This window comes from Stereum hirsutum (assembly GCF_000264905.1).
Source record: "Stereum hirsutum FP-91666 SS1 unplaced genomic scaffold STEHIscaffold_3, whole genome shotgun sequence".
Taxonomy (NCBI): Eukaryota; Fungi; Basidiomycota; class Agaricomycetes; order Russulales; family Stereaceae; genus Stereum; species Stereum hirsutum.
The window spans coordinates 2179786-2201256 of NW_006763133.1; the positions used below are offsets into that span (position 1 = coordinate 2179786).

The 21471-nt window shown below is 52.2% G+C and overlaps 7 protein-coding genes across 7 annotated transcripts; 2 read left to right on the plus strand and 5 right to left on the minus strand.

Moving 5' to 3' along the window:
* Positions 1 to 78: 78 nt before the first annotated feature.
* STEHIDRAFT_74641 (DUF858-domain-containing protein) lies at positions 79 to 1338 on the minus strand (the record flags this gene model as incomplete). The annotated part of the gene is made up of 5 exons (XM_007300537.1): positions 79 to 180; positions 248 to 349; positions 408 to 1084; positions 1156 to 1172; positions 1251 to 1338. 5 exons carry the CDS (start codon positions 1336 to 1338, stop codon positions 165 to 167), a joined length of 900 nt encoding a protein of 299 aa, XP_007300599.1. The 3' UTR covers positions 79 to 164.
* Positions 1339 to 1514: 176 nt separating this feature from the next.
* On the plus strand, positions 1515 to 3072 carry STEHIDRAFT_166366 (Swi3-domain-containing protein; the record flags this gene model as incomplete). Its single annotated transcript, XM_007301074.1, has 3 exons — positions 1515 to 2099; positions 2156 to 2278; positions 2365 to 3072. The coding sequence occupies 3 exons, from the start codon at positions 1515 to 1517 to the stop codon at positions 3058 to 3060; spliced, it is 1404 nt and encodes a 467-aa protein (XP_007301136.1). The 3' UTR covers positions 3061 to 3072.
* A 273-nt stretch (positions 3073 to 3345) lies between these two features.
* STEHIDRAFT_50952 (uncharacterized protein) lies at positions 3346 to 5135 on the minus strand (the record flags this gene model as incomplete). Its single annotated transcript, XM_007300361.1, has 11 exons — positions 3346 to 3538; positions 3606 to 3679; positions 3748 to 3776; positions 3840 to 3871; positions 3949 to 4195; positions 4258 to 4398; positions 4460 to 4493; positions 4551 to 4754; positions 4803 to 4815; positions 4878 to 4944; positions 5024 to 5135. The coding sequence occupies 11 exons, from the start codon at positions 5133 to 5135 to the stop codon at positions 3346 to 3348; spliced, it is 1146 nt and encodes a 381-aa protein (XP_007300423.1).
* A 1317-nt stretch (positions 5136 to 6452) lies between these two features.
* STEHIDRAFT_166368 (uncharacterized protein) lies at positions 6453 to 11023 on the minus strand (the record flags this gene model as incomplete). Its single annotated transcript, XM_007301075.1, has 9 exons — positions 10823 to 11023; positions 10612 to 10764; positions 9408 to 10557; positions 9204 to 9353; positions 8044 to 9148; positions 7487 to 7984; positions 7237 to 7424; positions 6621 to 7178; positions 6453 to 6551 (listed from the first exon to the last, which is right to left on the minus strand). Exons 1-9 carry the CDS (start codon positions 10876 to 10878, stop codon positions 6453 to 6455), a joined length of 3957 nt encoding a protein of 1318 aa, XP_007301137.1. The 5' UTR covers positions 10879 to 11023.
* Positions 11024 to 11246: 223 nt separating this feature from the next.
* On the minus strand, positions 11247 to 13798 carry STEHIDRAFT_145266 (uncharacterized protein). Its single transcript, XM_007301076.1, has 3 exons — positions 13519 to 13798; positions 12586 to 13462; positions 11247 to 12529 (listed from the first exon to the last, which is right to left on the minus strand). The coding sequence occupies exons 1-3, from the start codon at positions 13740 to 13742 to the stop codon at positions 11558 to 11560; spliced, it is 2073 nt and encodes a 690-aa protein (XP_007301138.1). The 5' UTR covers positions 13743 to 13798; the 3' UTR covers positions 11247 to 11557.
* A 119-nt stretch (positions 13799 to 13917) lies between these two features.
* Positions 13918 to 16911, minus strand: STEHIDRAFT_92858 (3-oxoacid CoA-transferase). The gene is made up of 12 exons (XM_007301077.1): positions 16230 to 16911; positions 16039 to 16152; positions 15917 to 15971; positions 15777 to 15852; positions 15501 to 15649; positions 15343 to 15444; positions 15224 to 15284; positions 15086 to 15167; positions 14872 to 15001; positions 14670 to 14804; positions 14553 to 14611; positions 13918 to 14495 (listed from the first exon to the last, which is right to left on the minus strand). The coding sequence occupies exons 1-12, from the start codon at positions 16432 to 16434 to the stop codon at positions 14080 to 14082; spliced, it is 1584 nt and encodes a 527-aa protein (XP_007301139.1). The 5' UTR covers positions 16435 to 16911; the 3' UTR covers positions 13918 to 14079.
* Positions 16912 to 17402: 491 nt separating this feature from the next.
* On the plus strand, positions 17403 to 21429 carry STEHIDRAFT_108696 (uncharacterized protein; the record flags this gene model as incomplete). Its single annotated transcript, XM_007301078.1, has 16 exons — positions 17403 to 17574; positions 17636 to 17695; positions 17767 to 17917; positions 17986 to 18206; positions 18277 to 18398; positions 18463 to 18469; positions 18520 to 18649; positions 18710 to 18827; positions 18882 to 19204; positions 19315 to 20177; positions 20242 to 20364; positions 20423 to 20514; positions 20582 to 20791; positions 20860 to 21002; positions 21058 to 21111; positions 21186 to 21429. 16 exons carry the CDS (start codon positions 17403 to 17405, stop codon positions 21427 to 21429), a joined length of 3033 nt encoding a protein of 1010 aa, XP_007301140.1.
* Between the last annotated feature and the right edge of the window lie 42 nt (positions 21430 to 21471).

The following is a 21471-nucleotide window of genomic DNA, read 5'->3' on the forward strand; positions in this document are numbered from 1 at the left end:
ATGGAGATTGGTGCGATTGTGGGCGCTTGGGTGTTTCGTGCACCTGCTATTTCGTATGGGGCAGTGGTGAAGCCGAGGGTTGAAAGCAAACGTTCGCAATACTGACAAAGAGGCAGTTTTTGCCGGCGGGGTTACTAGATACAACAACATACACCTTTCAAAAATCATTTCAGAGCATACCTATCACCCGCAAGGATGGTCAGTCATGATTCGACGAGCGGCACGAGCAAATATACCAGGGACTCACATTTTCACGGTAAATAGTCCCTCTTGGAGACCGCCCTGCACCTTTTCGTGTACAATCTTCAGTCCTGCTTGAGCAAAGATCTCCTTGAACCTCAAATCAGACCTGGATTCCCCGTCAGATCTTGTACACAGTGTCTGCTCGAGAAAGGAGTGGAATGAACCTTGTCACGCTCGAATCGTCTTCATCGAACTCCACCGTCGCCTCACCACCTTCGACCCCTTCGACCACCTTCTCCCGGCATACGTTCTCCTTCACCACAATCACACTCTTCTCATCCCTAAATGACTTCTTGCTCCCCTGCAAGAACGCGACTAGGTCGGAATCGCTCATGTACATCAAACACCACTGACACCACACCACATCGAATCCGGTCTCTGAGTCCGCCTGTGCGTCGGGCGGAGAAAAACCCACGCGACCGATGAATGTGGAGGACGTTCGTGGATGAGCAGGGTTGAATGTCTGTAAGGCGCCCTGCTGAAACGTAACACTTTTCTTCTTCTCTTTTATCCCTTTCCAACGTGCAGGCGGAGGATCTGTCCCTTCATCGTCTTCATTTCGGGCAGGGAGTTCATCCAATTCGGAGTCCGAGCCGCGTTTGTAGGCTTCCCGGATGAGACTGTCAACGGGTTCGAGAAGGAGGATATCGGAGAAGAAGTGGAGAAGGACGTCTGCTGTGACGCGTCCGATGCCTGCTCCTACGTCGAGTGCACGGGTACGATGGTTTGGATCGGGTGTAGGTGCGTTTAAAGGGCGCAGAGCGGACGGTACAGTGAGGAGGTCTGGTCGGATATGTAGAAGGAATTGTCGAGAGCCGAGGGTCTCGACCCTAGGTAAGGACTACCAAAAAAGTGACGTCAGTATCGTGCTTAGTCCACCGAGAGAAAATATCAATCGTAGAGTTCACTGACGCCTGTACCGAATCCACCTGTGCGATTGGGCCACGAAATGTATCAGGGCGTGGCGGCTCGAAAGAAAAACAGTACAGGAAGTTTATGAGTCGCACCTAGCACACCATCATAACTTGCAGGCTGTTTCGCCCAGTATTCTATGCCATGTTCTGCGACCGGTTCGCGAGTTTTGACGGTGGACATGGAAATTGACGATCTTGGAAGACGGAAGAGGAAAGCGGACAAACAGCTGTACACAACGCGTTCGCGTCGACGCGTCTTGTCTCTTCTCACGCGTCTTGCACTCAACGCGCGTCGCGCTTCAGCTACATACACAACGTCAAGCTCTTCGCCGCCCCTTGCCTGATCTTTCAATAGCAATGGCCTCTCTAGACGATATCTGGGACATTCCCGCTGACGAGATCGAGACAGTGCCCGCCAAAAGCAACGCACCCCTCTTCCTTCCCTCTGACGAATCCGACAATGATGCTGGCCCTACTGCTTCATCTCGTCCGTCCAAATCAGGGGCAAAAGCGACCACATCCACACAATCGAAGCAACAACCCTCTCGCGCGGAGATTGATGCCTTGTTCGCAGACATCGACGAACCAGATGACTTCCAGGAGCTCGCACCAGCCCTCGATCTTGATGCTCTCCGACGTCAAGCGGACGCGCGCAACGCGCACAAAGCTCGCCCTGCCGTCCCTGCATCTCGACCCACGCAAACACAAACACAGAGCCAATATAAGGGGAAGGGGAAGGGAAAAGATAAAGGAGCGTATGCGCTGGATATGGATGGTGGAGACGAAGGCGAAGAGGACAAGGAAGCGGGTGAAGGGAAGGATAAGAAAAAGAAGAGAAAGCCAATACCTAAGATGGACGAGGCGAGATTGTTGGGCAAGGACGGTTTTCCGGCGTTGATAAAGACTACGAAGGATTGGAAACCTAGAGGCAAAGGACATGAGGTCTGTTCTTTCCCTCTCGTTCTTCTGTTTTCAGTTATTGAGGCATTCGACATCAGGCAGCAGACCTTAACCAAGTACTCCAGATATACCAGTTCTGGACAGCAAGAATGTATCCGAAGACACGATTTCGAGATACTGTTGATCGCGTTGAGAGGCTTTGTCATTCCAAACGGATGCATGTGTGTGCCCTTCACCTTCACTTTCGACCGCTTTATCTTTGTGCACCGTACAAGTTTGCTCATAATCTCATATTCCCACATTTTAGGTGGCACTATCGGTGTGGCGAGACGAATCCAAAGGGTTGATTAATGGCGAAGATTTCAACGACGACGACGCTCTTGATATCTCTTCTGACGACGAAGTTGAACCAAGCGCAAAGAGGGCCAAGGTATCGGCTGCCTCTGGACCCTCAGACGTGGAGGACGTGATGGAGATGGACTCAGATGGAGAAGTCATCCCCTCACGTCCACCGTCACATGGACCCCCTTCCTCTTCTTCACCTGCGGAAGAGGAATACGACTTGGACGCATTAATCGCCGCCGAGGAAGCAGAAACAGCTGCTGCCAATCAGCGCTCCGCTGCCGCATCGGGTCCGTCCAAATCGCAAAATACAGCGCCTGCGGCCTCTACATCCGTGTACGACATGGATGCGGACGACGACGCAATGTGGGACGCCCTTGATGCTATGGACTTCGATGCCCCTGCGCCACAGCCTCCGCCGCAGAAACAGAAGCCTGCCCTTCCACAAACAAATCAGAATCAGAATTTCCAGGATGAAGATGAGGATATGTGGGATATAATGCGTGAGATGGAGCAAGAGGCGCAGGCGGAGAAGGCTCAGGCTCAGGCTAAGAAACCGGTTTCTAGTGCAGGCCCTGCGGTCAGTGGTCTTGTACCACATGCGAAGCCTGTGTTAGAAAAGGCAGCGGATGAGCACGAGTGGGACGATATGTATGATTAGTGGAGAATCGAGTACGGGCATATTCACCTTTAATTTAGCACTAGTATCTGCTGAGGATTGCATTCAGTCATAGAGAACGAATGTGTGATGTGATACACCAATGATCCACGTAGGGAAAAAGATAAAGGATATAGGATGGGGCTACTCCGTATGTGCGTGTGCGATATCCCCTACAAGACTAAGCTACTCAAAGAATACACGACCTAGAATGCCCTAGCCAAAACCGACATATACAAACAAACAGGGCCATAGATGGCGCAACCCTGAAGCCAAAAACGCTGGTCCTCACAGTTCACCTTCATCTAACAACTTTCTGTACTCTGCTTCCCAATCTCTGTCAAAAAGAGTTTGTATCCTCTCCGCGATAACCGGAATACGCATTCGGCTAAGAATGTGTCTTTCGATGGGATTCTCGACTGCCGCCTTGACAGCTGCTACAAATCCAGCATGGTCGTCTCGATGGACATTGTATACGTATCTGTGTGAAGAACATCCATGATCAGGAGATATGGTCTTATCAGGTTTAGTGGCGAAGAAACACTCACGGGGGGTTTAGATGACGAAGAAGGCCATGTTGTGTGGACCAGGCCATCCGGTTCGTCTTGTTGTTCTCGTCCCACTGGAAGAGAAGTACGGAAGCATGTTGGCCTCGATCTCGGAAAGCAATGAGAATGACGAGGCACGTACACTAAGAATGGGATTGATGAATGGTACACCTTTATGACGCAACTCGGGAAATCAGCGGACTTCCTTGCTCAAGGTAACTAAAGCCCACTTACCCAGACAAAGAGCTTCATAAGGCGTCGGAGACCTAGAACGCACGACACGCTTTTGTCAGTGCCATAGCCCCAGAAATATAGTCTCCGAGGAGGAGAGTGGTTAGCTCACGTCCACGGCTGTCCCACCCCAATCATAACCTTCGAGTGCGCTACCTCTTCCATGAACTTTGGCTGAGGTAAAACACCTAGGTTCCTGATACCTTTGGGAAGCTCTATTCTTGAAGCTTCTCCGCCGTCCAGCAAGTTCGCCCCGAGGACTAGTTCGATACCCGCGGCTTCCACTGCGTCCTCATAATAGTCGTTTGACCACGCTCTCTCGGGAATAGGAGTGAAGTAGTGTAGACGTTTGGCCATGACTAAGGGGCATCGAATATCTAAGTAAGGTAAATCACAAGGTGAAGGATGCGTGAAGGCATACCATATCCTTGACCACGACGTTGCGCCGGTGGAACATATGGAGTCGAAAGACAGGATGGCTCGACAGAGTAGCCAACGTACGTATTCGGGTTTTCGTGGCCTTCGAGTTCGTATGGCTCTGGATTTAATGTCCAAAGTCGTCCTGCGGCGAAAGTAAGGTCCGGGGAGTTCGGAAAGACAGGTATCATCAGAAGGTTACGAACCTAATGGATGAGCAGTATGCACCCAGAAATGCCACTAAAGGTAAGATCATGAGCAAGACTGCTGGCTACAATGAGAAATACGAGTACTCACACTGAATATCTTCCAGATAGGTATACCGTGTGGGTTTCGATCAGAAAGTACACAATTCTCAGTATCCGCGTGACAATTGTAGACTTCTGGCACCTCCAAGAGCACAGCTTTGACCATTTTCGGGAACATCTGGTAGAGCTGAACGGCGCGATCGTTGTTCAAGGCGTACAAAATAGTGTAGTTGCGTTCCTTGAGAGCTAGGACCTGCGTGGGGTCAGATACAGTCGAGACTCAAAGTCTAGATTAGAGTACCGTTGACCGACACCTATAAGGGAATATGACAACGTCAAATCCAGCGTATAGGAATCGACAGTCAGTATTTCTTACCACATATCCTCTCCGCCATTCCATCCGACCAGAGCGCCGAGAAAATGATAGGACCCAAGGATAATAACTGAGCCATAGTAGAAATCAGCGCTGAAGTGCTAGCGTCGTGGCATTGGCATCAAAACAAGATAATATATAGCACCCACTTTTCTTCTGATTCGGCGCACATGTCCCCATCTCCATACACTGAAACAAGTTCGTTATCATCTTGTTGTTGTCGTTCGTCCACAGATTATCTTGCTCCACCGCCGGAATCATGGCGTGGCTTAGGCGTGTCATGTCTGGCGAGGTCTCGACGTTCCAGTCATCCTCGCTGCCTTGAATAGGGGATACGTCGCCAGAAAATGAAGGAAAGTGAATGTAGTTGTTGTAGGATATTTGATGTGTGCCCGAATCAGACCTGCCAAAGTACAACGCAAAGCCAAGCCCCACAAGTAAGACTTGCGTGACCACGACAACTTTGCGTAGTGTCGACCTATTCCGACTGCTGTAATAAAAGGGAGTTAGTTAACGTCTATGCCTCGGTTGTTTCTGTACTCGAGAAGTGAGCCCACGAAACAGACTCACAGTAGAGGGGCCATTTCTACGAGCAGCGGGATGGGTGGGAGCGTCAACTCAAAGGATGTCGTTTGCCGGTGCACGCCCATTTATGTACGCAATACCAATCGACCGGCGCTTGTCGACGCAAGTTCAGAACTTTTGGTAGGAAGCGGGGCCGAGCTGATCTGTATTGTAAACGCCGATTGTATCCGTTCAATCGACGCCTAAATTTCGAACTTGTGGCGGGACCTCTTGGCAAATACGGCCAGATTCTGGTTTCCGGGGGAATGAACGTGCCGATGGCAGCGGGTAGCGCTAAGATAGCAGGTCCAGTGCCTTGTACTACATTTCCTTCTGCCGCCAACCTACAAAAATGGCCATCAACGAATTCATCGAGACGGTTTACTTGACTGGCAGCATCAGTTCTGGCCTACAGATCAATGATCAGCGAGGAGCACAGGGATACTTGCAATGGTGGGACGGGTTCCACGGTGCCATAATCGCAGAACGACAGTGTTTCATCCTTGTGCCACCTCTTGTTGTCATGATGTCTTCAGGGAAGCAGTTAGTCTAGTGAAGAATGAGTCTCGATGCTTTCTTCCGTCTGTTCTGAAGGAGCAGGATAAGGATGATGGAGCGAGGTCAAGGCCGTGCAAGAGACTCGTTCCTCCACCATACCCAAACCATACCCCTAGTATAAAAGCAAGAGCCGGAAGTTCGGGTTTGCAACGGTCAGATCCGTGTGCATAGCCAGTCTATCGGGACAAAGTGCCACTGACACCCACTAGCAACTGATCTGCATAGACCATCGACTCGAAGTCTGTAGCACGCGAGTGTCATTTTGTTAGCCTGTCCAGCCACGGCTGTACAGGTCAGAGTGAAGTGGACAGAATCGAATCACGCAAAAGCATCCCTTCACTCGGGACTGCGCAGGTTGATTCGGGCGCCCTAACGCCATCGGAATTACATGTAGAAATACAGCGTCGATGGATATCTGTACAAGAAATGAGAGCAAAGACAAAGCGAGGAGGTAGTTCAGCCCTGCTGGGGCGGCATCCCAGAGTACTGGCCACCCGAACCATGGTTGTTGGAGAGCTGCATCTGGGCCTGAGCTTGACGAAGGTGGTGCTGTTGCTAGTATCACAGCGAAAGCACACCGTCAATATAAGAACCAACATCCATGCCTGAGTCTGACAGACTCACCGCCATATTCTGAAGGCGCATTTGCTCGATCATCTCCGGTGTGGGGTGGGAATGATGCGCTATGGGCATGTAGTGGGCTGCCATGTTCGAAGCTGGACGACTCTGCATATTCGGGGACGCCTGCAACATTCCGGTGTGCGGTTGGGCAGAGGGCGGTCGCGGTGGATTCGGTGTCGAGGAATTGCGCGGCGGGGACGATTGAGATACCGAGGGAGAAGAGGTGGCGGCTCGAGAAGCATATGATGGCGAAAGGTGTGTCTGAGTGACCGAGGGAGCTCCAGCGGCCAAGTTTGCATTCGCAGCAACAACATGCGGAGGCGGGTGCTGACGTTGTTGCTGTTGCTGTTGCTGTTGCGCCTGCTGTTGTACTTGAGCGTGTAACATCTGGAGTTGCTGGGGTGACATCCGGACGTTGCCCGCGACCATAGCTGAAGGGACGCGTTGCTGCTGCGAAATATTCACTTGTTGCTGTCGGATCTGCGGCACACTTTGATGGGGCGGCATACCGTTTGCTGGCCTCGCCTGACCGTTGGGTACTTGCTGTGGGACGGGCTGCGCCTGGGAATCAATGTTGCTTAGAAGTCTGATCCAATCTTGCCTACATAGTTTACTATACCTGATTGGCGGCAGCCATACGCTGTGCTTGAAGTACGTTTTGCTGGCGCATCTGCTCAGCCCTTGCTTGAGCTATTTGGGAGTCTTTCTCCGCCTTCATCCTGCTCAACTCTAAAGGACCGTATCTTTGCATCTTATTGTACTGCAGGTGGGTATCGTGCGGCTGTGAGTTGGGCTTACGCTGCGATGCTGGCACAATGGAACTAGGTCAGGCTTCACCCACACAAATCGTAACGAGTTCCAGCGCTCACCGTTAGCCTTCTGGTTTAGCTCCCTCTTCTTTCTCAGCTTGTTCACGGTGTCGTACACAAGGATATGTCTTCGCCGTCTCCTGACCTCTGTCCCTGGGGCAGGCGTGGTCAATGCCCCATTCGCAGGTGGATTGGAGATGCTCGCGAGCCTCTTGCGCGTCTGCATCTGCAGCTGAGGACGGGCGGGCGTTGTTGATGATTCGCCATCCGCATGAGGGGTGTCTCGTTCCCGGCGCCCACCCATAAAGCGCGAAACATATCGCTCTTTGCATTCCCAATCAGTCCTCTTGTCAGATCCGGCGGCGCGTCGATGGAAGTTGAACGTGTCGGCGACCAGAGTCCAGTTCCTTGGATACCGCTCCGCTAGCTTCTTCAAGAGCTGTTCGTCTTGAGTGGTCCACCAGATCTCTCTCATCCTTTTGTCGGCGTCCGCAGGTGTGCTAGGTAAACGGGAGTCATCGTCGACATAGTTTGCATGCTTACGACTCTCGAATAGAGCTATTGGATCCCACCATGACTATCAGCTCAGATCCAAAACTCCAAGACAACGGACATACCACATGATGTTTCGTCACCAACCCTCGGAGGAGGGCCCTCGAGGTCCGCCGAGCTGAGCCCGTCATCTAATCCCGTCCAATGCCCGTCCTTCCAATGCTTCGATGGTTGTAGAGGGCCAGTCAATGTCGGTTTCTCGCGCGTAAATCTACTCAGAGGGGCCAACTTCATAAGGGTAGCCTCCTCAATCCGTTTGTGAGGATCCTCTCTGTCGACTTTCGTCTTCTTCTTGCTATCTGAGGTGGAAGAAGTGGTGACAGCATCGGGAGCTACATCCAAAATGGTGTACATCTGGAGATCGGGAAACAAGCTCGCGAGATCTGCGGGTGGAGGGCCTTCTTCAGGAGGTGCATGCTCTGCTGACGCCGACGAGGGCTTCTTGACAGGCGGGAAATCGTCGAGATTAAGGAACAGAGTACTCTCGTCAGAGTATGCGATTTGACTGCGATAAGGTGCGTATGCATTGGACTTAGAACTCGGTTTGTGGGAGGTGGTTGTAGGGTGTCCGGTGGTCGTTGGCGCAGGATCACCTCCCAAGATAGGATTGATCGAACTGTGGCGCAGAGCAGATACTGCAGGATCAGGAGTCTGCGAGGTGGGTTCGGCTGCCGGTGTGGGTTGTTGACTCTGGTCGACGTCCATTGGGGCTTCCGTAGCGCCACGCAGAGGGAAGGAGTCGTCCATGTCTTCTTCCTTCGGACGAACATGATCTACAGCTTGAGACTGAGACGGCTGAATCTCAACTTGAGTACGTTGAGAGTCCTCGATAGCGTCGTCGACGGCGGCGGAAGGTTCCAAAGCATCGACGACATCCTGTTTGTCTTGATCTTGATCGTCATCACTGTCGTCCGAGCCATAGTCACCAGGCGGAAGATTATCTTGCTCAGGTTGAGATTCTTCGCGATCCATGGGATCCTCAGGAAGAGCATCGTCGACCTCCTCGACTTGTTCTTCCTCACGAGGTTTGTGCCATAGAACGATGATACCCAGTCGTTTCCGCTCTGCTTCACTACCTGCACGATGCCACTCGAGTACCGCCGTGGACAGGTCGAACGCCAGGGCAATCTTCCACCTGCGCTCCTCGCGGAAGTCAATGCGCATCCATTTCTAAGTTCGGGGTCAGCATCGATCGGGAAATAAGAAAAGATAGAGTCATACACACCATTTCTTCCAAGAGATGATCCCAATGTGTCTTGGTCAAACCGCCTACGCCTCGTTGCTTCTTCATCTGCCTATAGCCCCATTTTCCATCGTCTTTCAACGCCTCTATCTTCTCCATGACCCTAATAATGCGTAGCTCGTTATGAGCAACCTGTAGCAAGATTCAGTAACTTCGATAGTAACACAAGGGGAACAGAACGCGCACATTCCAGTCAGAAGTACTCAAACATTTCGCGGTACGGGATATCTTCCTGTAGATAGGATTGGCACGCATCATGACCCCCAACTTGTTGAGCCCACTCGACTGCCACTCCTCCTTGGTTTCCCGACGGCTGTCCCCTTTTTCGCGTTCCTTTTCGCGTTTTTTCTGCTGCTTTCCTGACTTGCTCTTCCGTTGAAATTCGGGAGGTAGGTCTTTGAGAGGAGGAAGTGTATAGCCACGGTCTGGAAGGGGGAAAGGTGAACGAGGTTGTTCTGGTATCTCACTTGGCGGGGGCTCCAATGGGAAGTTGTAGCTAGGCGGTGCGGTAATGGGGGTCAGGCGGGAAGGAATGGTGATGATGGTAGGTTCGTGTATAGGAAGAGCGAGCTCTGCGGGAGACATGACTACTTCTGCTTCAGCGGTAGGTTGCGTGGTGGGTACGGGGGGATCGAGCACGACAGTCTTTTCTTCCGGTACAAGGTCTTCCATCTCCACATCTTCCAGCTCGACCTTGGCGACGATGGGGTCGGACTTCGGTTCAGGCGAGGAAGGGTGAGATAATTGTACCACAGATTTTGAGCGGGACGAGCGGGAAGGTTGGCGTGAGGACTGCCCCTCGAACGGCATGTCTGAGGCAGGAGACGATGGCATGTCGTCTAGTTGCGTGTTATCTAGCTCAGCATCTCGTACATCGACAGCAGTCTGCGGAGGTTCTTGCAAGTCGATCGAGACCTGTGTATGAATTGGCGATTCATTCCGAACGGAAGATTGGACAATTTCTTGGCTAGTTGGTAGAGATGAAGATGGGGAGCGTGGATTTAATGGTATGGGTGGCTCAGAGGCCTCATGCCCCTCTTCCACGGCATCCACCTCGTGGTACTCTACAGATAGAGGTGGTTCCGCGCCTTCGACGTTCAATATTTCTTCAGGCTCTGCGGACAGTCGAGCAGACGATATAGGAGGATCGGACATAGGAGATTCGTGATGGGCTGGGGGTAGTGGTTCTGCGTCCTGAGTCTGGAGAACTAACTCCGGCGTACTGTCTTTCATGCCTTCGTCCGCATTTACTTCTATAGACGGCTCTCTCGAAACTTGTGGAGATGGAACCTCAAGCTCGGAATCAGGGATGGTCAAGATGCTACCAGCCTCAGGACTACCGGCAATGATAATGAGATCCCAGCTTGGACGACGGAAGTAGTAGACGCACTATTTGGACAAGTCAAACCGCTCAATGAAGTATTCCACGCCCGTATACTCGCCCTCGTCTTCCTCTTTAAACAACGTTGAGCCCACGTTGCCGCGACGTTGAATGAGATAATACATCTCGCGTAGTAAGTCCCTGCGACGGTCGGAAATTTCGCTGTTGATATGTTGGAGGGTCAGTCAGTCCCGCGAGGATGTCAGCTTGGGCCACACACCTCAACTGAGCCATCCGCTCTTCCACCAACGACTCGAGCTCTTCCGAGACCGACATGGTCTATGCAAGAGAGCTCCAGAGTTCGGTCCAAATTGTGTTGTGTACGCGCAGCCTTGGCGGAGCTCAGGAAGGACCAAGCGCAGGTGTGTGGCAAGGAATGAGGTCGCAACAGGATTCGCCGAGCCGTCAAGACCTCTATTTCAGAGGCGGGGTTTGAAAAGAACCGAACAAAGGTAGACGTAATAGATATTGAGGTGACTGAGAGGGTGAACAATAGGCAATGGTATAATGTTCGGGCAGGTGTCACGGTCGTGGTTCAGAGCAACCTTTGCATTCCCTTTTTGGGCGACTGTGTCTTACGCCACATCGCGAGAATAAACAAGCATCCACATACGCCCACATACACAGCAGAGGTGAATTCCCGCACGAATAGCCCGGCCATCGACGGAATGAGATTACGGGTATAGAAAAGAATGTATACCATACACGAATTCAAATCATTGAGAACGAGACGACAGTGTAGGGAGTGATGAGAACATGCGAGAGAAGATTAGCCTGCGTAAAGTGCTCTCGGAAAGGAGACATGCAAAAATACTTATAGGAGAAGGCAGAGGAGACTAGCAAAGGAAATAAATGTCCTGTAGCGGTAAAAGAGGGGCAAGGCAAAGGGGAAAAAAAAAGTAGAAAACAAGAAGAAAGAAAGAAGGTCCAGATGATGATGTGACGAGCGTGTATATTAGACCGTTATATCCTTTGCACTAGTACTTGAGTCCTTTCTTCGCTTGCCAGCTCCTCCCAGATTACCAACCTTTTTCAGACTAGACGATAGGCTGCTTTTCTTCTTCTCGTGCTTCTTCTTAAACTCACCATTGGTGGAGGCCGTCTCCGAATGCTCCTCGTCACCAGCTTCAGCTTCTGGTTCTACCGTGTCGTCCTCTTCGTCTACCAGCGTAGACTCTTGGTCAACGCCAATAACCCCAGCCGTGCCACCACCACCAATCAAGCGAACAGTTGTATCAGGTTCTGTTTCCTCCTCCTGTATCTCAACTTCCTCATCTAGAATGGCTGCAGGTTCGGACACATTGTCAGAAAGAGTCGGAGGCGATGCGGCAGGTGGCGAAGAAGACAGAGGTGAAGTTGAAGGCTCTATCGGGGCAGCGACATCAAGCGCAGGGGGAGCGGAATCGGCAAGCAGATCAGTGATATCGGCAAGAGGCGCGGATGCAGCTGGAGAGGGTGTTGGTTCGACCGACCGCGAAGAGAGAGATTCGGGTTCAGGAGACACGGGAAGCGGGATGAGCGCAGCTTCGTTTGTTGGTTGGGACGGCGTCGGCGCAGCTACTGGCGGGTTGACCTTCGATGATGCCAAACGTCTATCGTTAATCTCGCGCATCATGTGTTGCCTTCCGCTCTCAAGGTCGGTAGGTGAGGAAGCACCGGAGTCTGGGGTGGTTGGGGAGGGGATGATGTCGCTTTCGGTTGGGAGGTCCACAGGAAGAGGGGCCGGGGGCTTGGTGACGGAGATAGTGGGAACGGACTGTCGAGGCCTATGTTGTTCGACCTCTATGGGGGCAGGGATTGACTTGGGCGGGGGTTGTGCATTTTCGTGCGGCTCTTGATTTGAGAATACGGGAATGGCGACTTCAGCTCCTCCTGACCTATCCGTAGATTTAGCAAAGTCGAGGAAAACGGACTTCCTCTCCGGTGCCTATTTGAAGTTGTGTAAATACTCGATACCGAAAAGAGTAAGGATGAGCTACTAACCTTGCCCTTGTCTTTGGGCGATGGTGCCGAGAGGACCCCTGACTCCTGCCATTTCTTGAGACTCTTGTCCGCCCATGCCTCGAAGACATTCCAGCCCCGGTACTCGCCCGTCAACCTCAAGCCTGTACCCCCAGTGTCCCCATTCCCATCCCCGGTACCACGCCCACCGAAATAGCTGTCATAACCAAGGTCATCCTCACTACCCTCCGTATCATTCTGTCCACCAAGCTCAAAACCATCTCCATTTTCTAAATCCTCAACAAAGCTCGCTAACCACTTTGCCCAGCCTCCCTGCCCGTCCCCACGCCAAAGCACGACCTTGGTGTCGAAATCACGTCCAAAAACGATGACCTGGCCGACAGAGCCACCGTCTCCTGGGTTGAGATCCACACCCACGTAATTGCCGGCTTTGTCAGTGATGAGTGGTATCCAGCCGCGCTGCGAGTATTCCTTTCGGATCCAATTAGGTGGGATGGATTGCATAACCTGGCGTAATTGCGAATGGCCTCCACTGTTGGGATCATCATCGACCTCCCTCCAGAACCTCCACTCCTCCAAGACCTCTTCGAGAGGAAGTAACACCAGACCGAAGAAGAGGCCCTCTGAGCACCCGGTGGAGGACTCCGGCTCTTGTCCATCTACAATGAGATACGATTCGCGGACGGCCTGAGGAAGAGCGAAGCCGAATTGCATCTCGATATCGGCGAGGTCCTGGGGGAGGATACCGTAGTTAAGGGTATCACCGAGCTCGGGATATTCGTTGAAAAGCCATGCTTTTAGACGGGTCCATGTCTGTTCTAGGGGAGGATATGATGGAAGAGGGGAGAGGGGAGCATGGTGAAGGGGCAGCAATGAAGTCGGTCGAGAGCGAGACGCGCTTGTGTTCGACAGCGATGAATACAGCGAAATAGAGGATGACGAAAGTGAGCATACCTCGTCGGTACGTAGTCATACGGATTGTGTCCTAGGCCGGACTGAGGAGGGTAAGTGAAGGCTGCGGAGGAGTCTGGCTCTGGTGTGCCGAGCGTGTCGTGGTAGCCGTCTGCTCTCGGGCCAAAGGAGGGCGAAGGCATAGAAAAGGCCTCTTGGGTCGCAGTGAGCGCCTGAGAGCGTCTGTTGTTGGACTTTGAGCCAAACAAGGAGGCTAGCCAGCTCATTATTTGAAAGGAATGCTAGGTGTCGTGGCCGTCGCTATCGTAGTCGGGGTCGGTCGTCGTCGTCGGTGAAGCGTGCGCTCGCTTCTGTTGTCGCAGGCCCGGTGGCACTCAAGTCCAACCCGCCTCACTTCCCTTTTTCGGTCGATCGGCGAACGCCACTCCCCTCAGCGCCGCTGCGCATGATGCGTGATGCCGCTCTCCAGCGCCACGCAGCTTACAGCACCTACCCTCGTCGACACCTTTCCAGAACGCCCTCGTTTCGACACGCTGGACTGATACGCGACAGAGTGCATCCACAAAGCATGATAGTATTACAGTCCATGATCTATGTAGTCGTCTACTCCATCCGCCCAAGGTTTTCCGCCACCTTGAACTTCGCATCCGTCTTCGCCGTCACCTCCTCCAATGTCACTCCAGGCGCCAGCTCAATCAGCGTCATCTCACCCGCCGCACGGTCAACGTTGAAGACAGCCAACTCGGTGATGATCTGGCTCACGGCCCTAGCGCCCGTCAGAGGAAGTGTGCACTTCTGCATGAGCTTCGGGCTGCCGTCCTTCGCACAGTGCTGCATCAGAACGATGACCTTCGTGTTGTCCGGGTTCGACACGAGGTCCATGGCGCCTCCGATACCTTTCACAAGCTTGCCGGGAACCATGTAGTTCGCGATGTCTCCAGCCTGCGAGACCTGCATGGCTCCGAGGATGGCAACGTGCAAGTGGCCGCCACGAATCATAGCGAAGGACTCAGCCGAATCTGTGACGATAACATCAGTCTCTCTGCATCCGACTCTTCTCACTAAACACGACGTACCGAAAGTTGAGGCACCAGGGAGCAAAGTAGCGGTCTCCTTGCCGGCGTTGATGATGTCACTACACGCACAGTGAGTCAAACGACCTACGCACTGACGAGATCTTTCGATGGACTTACGGGTCGACTTGGTCCTTGGTGGGGTAAGGGCCCATCCCAAGAATGCCATTTTCGCTCTCAAGCCAAACCTTCACGCCGGGTGGGAGGTGCTCAGGGACCAAAGTGGGCATACCGACACCAAGATTGATGTAGAAACTATGGTCATGACGGTCGTTGTGAGATACGGCATTGGGGGTTGTGATGAACCGGAAAAAAAACATACCCGTCCTGGATTTCCTTAGCAGCACGCTTCGCGATTCTGTGGCGGAGATCCTGAGAGGGATCACCGGCTTTGGAGGCTGATTCAGCAGTGGGTGCGAGCTTCAGAACCTCGATAGCCTTCTCGTGGGTAGCTGAATAAAACTGATTATCAGTTCTTTTTACTTCATGGAGGCCCGTTCGATCTCAACTACTCCTTTATCAATCCGAAGGCTCACCTTGAACGATGCGGTCGACGTAAATACCAGGCAAGTGAATCTCATTGGGCTCCAGAGCTCCAACGGGGACGATATGCTCAGCCTACCAATAAGGTCAGTGGCAGATCTTGGTATGATCGTTAGGTGAAACAAACCAACCTCGACGATAGTCAACTTTGCGTTCCGTGCCATGATCGCGTTGAAGTTGTTTGCCGTGTAGCTGCGAGAGCATGTTAGTATTTATGATGGGGAGGTAGAAACTAAACCTTGGGACATACTTGAAGATACAGTTACCGACTTCGTCAGCTTTGTAGGCATGGACGAACGCAACATCTCCAGCGATAGCAGGTTCCAAGATGTATTTCTTGCCATTGAATATCCTGTCATTGTGTTTAATTATGGTACTTACTACGACGCAGTCAGACTCATAACGCACCTGGTTTCCTTTTTGTTACCGGGTATCTTAACTCCACTGTCCCAACCTCCAGAGTTGTAGCGAATAGGGATTTCTCCTGTTTCAACAGCCGTGTTTGCGCCGGTCGGAGTATAGATAGCAGGAATGCCAGAGGCGTGTGCACGCATCCTGTGATTATGTTAGGACTACCCACGAACAGCGAGGAAGTAATGAACTTTCGCATACCTCTGTAGACAGAAAAAAAATTGAAACATCAGAAACGTTCCGACGAAGTTCATGAAACGCAAGATGACGTACCTCAACGATAGTTCCTTGTGGTGCGAGTTCCAATGAAATTTCTCCCTTGAGATACATGGATTCGAAGTATTTGTTTCTGCACGGCATGAACGCATTGACATCATCATCAACGATACCAACGCCACACCGTTCCCACTCACCCTCCGAGGTAAGATATCAAGAGCTTATCCAGCTGCTTCGACTTCAATAATCGAGCTAGAGGCATCATGACGAGATTATTAACGACATTAGGACAGGCTGATACGAACGCGATCAGACTCACCAAGACCGTGTTCGCCGGCACCAGCATTGTTAGAGACGGCAGTCAGATTGTTGACCTCTCTTCTCTTCTCCAATGCACCGATCAACGTCTCGGGGATACCACACAATCCGAAACCTGCTCGCGTACGGCCGCCAGGTTCCGTCAGACAATTGCATCGTCTGCGGCGCAGATAAGTCCATGAAGTGGCGTACCTCCGCTCAGGATCGTGTCTCCGCTCTTCACGTCTTTGACCGCCTCATCTGCAGAAGCCCAAACTTTCTTCTTCTTTGGAGGCTCGGCGTCGACGATGACTGAGTACAATCTATGCCGTGGGACTGCGAATCGCCGCGGAATTGCTTGACGTGGGAGAAGGGGTAGAGCCCTGCTGTGCGGAGCCCTCACAGCACTAGACAACATAGTGCCTGAAGCCAAAGATAGTCTATGCCAGCAACGACGAAGTGTGGAGGAGAAAGGCTAGATAGACAGAGACCCAAGCTGGAACTGAGTTGAGAGGAAGGAAGATGAAGGGTGCGGGGTAAACAGGACTCTCCACGCCTGGAACACAGAGCGGTCTTATAAATATGCATATCGCAAACCCGGAAGATCTGAGCCAGAACCGATCGTGCAGTGGCTACGGGTGAAATGTTCTCCGAGTCGTTGACTTCTTCGGCATTGCACGGATGATGCCTGTGAAGAAAGATCGACTCGCACGGGCCATCCAGAGCACAAACAACGGTGTCACGGAGCGGAGAGATGGTTTGTTTGACGGAGTGGACATGTTCCTGCTGGGAAGCATGTGCTTTTTAGCCAAAAGAAGACCTGGCCTAGTTAAGGTCTGGTCCACCAGTAATTATACCCCAGGTCCAGCAAGTCTGCCGTCGAAATCCCTCGCACAGTTCAAGGAATAGAGTGACCAGGACAAAACAAACTTTCTGCAAGCATATGCAAGTAACTTGAGAACAATTATAGTCGGTCATCGGAAACAAGTCGGGGAAAGCTCCGATACTACGTTATGCTGGCGGACAGTTGGCGGACGCAGGGACCAGAGGTCGGACAGCCGTACTGCCCGACGCCGCTTGGCGCGGTTCCCCACACTTTCCACCCGTCCCCGCAACGTCCCGCGCGTTCGTCGTTCCGAAATCGACCGCGCAGTCATCGTCGGTGCGCCCCGGACATCACGGATCGCATCCGACTTTTATGTATATCATCATGAATTGAGGGACGTCCACTTGATAAACTAATGGTCTTCGAACAGGAGTATTTCATCGCAAGCGAACGTGGCACGATGCACACTGCCAGGGCCGATATGCGAATGGTACCGCGGTTCTGTTGTCTCCACAGCGTGCTCGAGTGCTGTTGTGGACTTCCCAGCATCAGCGCCAGCCATGAAAGTCACGGTGCTCAGCTGGCTTCTTGGTCTCTTGGCCCTGCTATTTCCGTTCACTCAGGGCTCTCACATCGCACGCTCGGCCAGCTTGACGACGCAGGTTCAGTGGGATAAGTACAGCCTCATTGTGAACGACAAGCGCATCGTTCTTTGGAGCGGCGAAGTTCATAGTACTTGCTTCCCTCCCTCCGATTTTCTCCATTCATCTGATCGTCGCTTGCACCTTCGTAGCGTGGCGTTTACCGGTACCCGACTTGTGGCCCGACATTTGCCAGAAGGCGAAAGCTGCGGGTCAGAAACACAAACACAGCTTCATATGATTGTCTCTGCTCACCCTAACGCCTAAATCACTGTTCCCGCAGGGCTCAATGCGCTGTCATTTTATACCCATTGGGGGCTCGTGAATCCCTCTGACGGCACCCTTGACTTCGACGGCTATCGTGCACTTCAACCGTTCTTCGACGCAGCCAAAGAAAGTGGTCTATATCTCATTGCGCGCCCTGGACCTTATATGTGAGTTCACTGAATTCGTCGCGCGGCAGCTCCGTATTGAACGATAAATATACACTCTCATTTGACAGCAATGCCGAGACCACGGCCGGAGGAATACCGGGATGGGTCACCAACATCGAGGGCGAGCTTCGAACCAACGCATCCGATTTTGTTGCAGCCTATACCCCATACTGGCGAGCTGTTGGCAAGATGTTTGCTGACAATCAAGTCAGCAACGGCGGCCCCATTATCGCGGTACAAATAGAGAACGAGTACTATTTGAACTGGGCGGGTGATATCGACCGTACCTGTGCGTATTTCAAGTGTCCCCCTGAGCGGTCACCAGCTCTTCGGGATGCTTACTGTGTAACAAATCGCAGATATCTCGGACCTCGAGAACCAGATGCGTGAGGTCGGTGTCGATGTTCCATTCACGTTCAATGATGCATCCCCAGAAGGCCGTCTCCTGAATGGCACAGGCGCAGTGCAACTGTACGGAGCGGTGCGTCCAATTAAATCATATCAATACATGATGGTGCTGGGTCACTCACTGTCCACTTTTATAGGACGCCTGTAAGCCAGTGATAAAGTGTGGCGTGAACAGCTACTGACCTATATCATAGATCCGCTCGGTTTCTCCTGCAGCTCTCCGGATTCGTGGTACACAGTCGACACTCAATGGACAGCCACTGACTTCTTTGCCACGACGAGTGGTGAGTATGACGAACCGTACTTCATTCCAGAGTATCAGATGTGAGTATCCTATATATCGAATACTCGAGATTCAGCACTGAACTCACTTCAACTTAAAAGGGGGGCTTTTGTTGGCTGGAACCAGACTGGTTCAAGTGGATGTCGTCAACTCACGGGTGCAAACTTTGAACGTGTCTTCTATCTCAACTCGCTCGCTATGAACATCAAGATGATCAACGTACGCAAACCTTTTTATTACATGCGTCTGCTCTCGTCTCAAGCAATGTCATAGTTCTACATGTTCTTCGGTGGGACGAACTTCGGCCAAATGATGTACCCCAGTGCGATCACCTCATACGACTACGCAGCTCCAGTCGAGGAAACTCGAGCATTGGTTCCGCACAAGTACGGGGAATTCAAGTCGCTCGGCCTTTGGCTTCGCTATGCGATCGACTTTCCACAAACCGTGCCTGTCGGAAACGGCTCAGCAGGCTACGTGGACAACTCTGGCGTATATGTGGACGAACTCAGGAATGTTGTCAACAACGCTGGCTTTTACATCGGACGCCAAACCAATAGCTCTTCTTTCGATACCCAGACCTTCAAGTTATCGCTGTGAGTTTCCTCATCCTCTCGGCTTTCTCATCAAAGCCTCTTTTACCTGAGCATTGGTCTCATCTCTTCGAGCCTGTCTTCACCTTCTGATCGAAATTGTCTTGCTACAGAAACACTTCTCTTGGCTCTTTCACTGTCCCAAGCCTAGGAGGAAACATTACCTTCGCAGGTCGTGATTCTCGTGTCTTCATGACCGACTTTCCATTCGGGTCAAAACAGACGCTGTTGTACAGCACTGCGCCAGTGATGCTGGGAACGACCATTGGCTCCCAAGACGTCTTGGTCCTGTACGGCGAACTCGGACAGACGTTCGAGATCGCGCTCCTTGGAACGCGCGGCCAGATGAAGCCTCTTTCAGGCGCTGCTAATGTGAACATCACCACAGCCACCGAGTCGGACAAGATCATCTTGAACTGGAACAGTATCTCGACAGGGGTCTCGACGTTTAAGGTCACTTTCGCGGAAGGATCGGTCCTTGTCTTGTTCGCGGATATGCTCACGAGCTATCAGCTTTGGAACCCCACTATCACCGACTCGAGCGAACCCTTCGGTGCCTACGCGGGCTACGGAAGTACGGAGTCGGTCTTGGTCGGAGGACCGTATTTCGTTCGAGATGTGGAATTGGAAGACAAGGAGTCGATCATCGCCTTGCGGGGAGATCTGAACGACACGGCATCCCTCTGGGTGCTTGGACCGTCACACGCAAAGGGTGTGTCCTGGAATGGTGTCTTGACCAAGGCGAAGAAGAACGCGTTTGGAGCGTGGTCCGTCGACCTGCCTGGTCCTCACTCCATCGGATCCGTGGTGACACCTCAGCTGGGCGAGTGGCGCTTTATCGACGCGTTACCGGAAATCGAGAAGGGTTTCGATGATTCGGCTTGGACGAAGGCGGACCACGTCACTACCCTCAACCCGAACAAACCATACGATGGCAAATCCGTGCTCTATTCCCAAGATTATGGCTTCATGCAGGGTGAGTCATGGACTGTTATCATTGTTGGCCGGGTTGGCTTGGTCCTGACAGAGCCTTGTGGTAGGTAATGTCATCTATCGCGGGCATTTCAAGGCTACTGGAAAGGAAGATGAGGTCAACATATCGCTTTCGACGGGCCCTTCAGGTGCTGGGAGTGTATGGTTGAACGAAGCGTTCCTCGGTAGCGGTAAGTTCATTTTGAAACCTTCGATACTGGTGCATCTTTTACTGACGGACCATGGTAGCCTATGTCGAATCAACTGCTGGGATTGAGGACGTCAATGCGACCTTCGCCATCCCTCAAGATGCGCTGAAAGTCGGGAAAGACAACGTATTGGTGAGCTACCACTTCTATCTGTGATATCCTGCGAACGAAAACTTACTCATTCACGAAAATTCAACAGACGATCCTGGCGGACCACATGGGCTTCGATCAGACAGACCAGACAATCGTCAACGGCGGTACCCCCAACGATATCAAGTTCCCGAGAGGTATTCGCGGCTACTCTTTCTCAACCGACCTCGAGTGGAAGATCCAAGGGAACTACGGCGGCAACACGCACTTCCCCGATAGAGTGCGAGGAATTCTCAACGAAGGAGGACTCTGTGCTGAGGTATGCTCAACATATGTGACCCTTTGTTTATACTATGCTCGATGACTGATGCTATCGACCTCTCTTAGCGGGCTGGATACCATCTTCCTGGATTCGACGACTCGAAGTGGGTGAAGCGTTCGCCTTCGGAAGGATTGACGAAGCCGGGTGTGGGCTTCTTCCGTACCGAGTTTGAGCTGCACGTCCCGAAAGGCCTGGAGGCTCCTCTGAGGTGCGTACTTTTCCCAACAGCCATTCCCTCCCTCGATGCTAATAATCCCTTTTAGTTTCGTGTACCCAGACACCACTGGCAACTATCGTTCTCAGCTTTATGTCAATGGGTCCGTCAAACGCGCATCTCTTGATCTATTATTTGGTGGTTGATCGCATTTTCTTTCCTCCAATATTCGTATAGCTGGATGTTCGGCAAGCGAGTGGGTGCTTTAGGCCCGCAATTGGTCTTCCCAGTCCCACCTGGAATCATCAACACCAACGGTCACAACACTGTCGCTCTCTCGCTCTGGGCACTGGACAACACGACGGACGCGAAAGTCATAGACGGTTTCTCGGTCGAACTCCTAGACGGAACATGGACGACGAGTCGGGATGCTATCGTTTCCAACAATCCCGGATGGACAACCCGGAAGGCTTCTTGTTGATGGAAAACTTTACTGTGTGCAACGATATACCCTTCGGCGAGT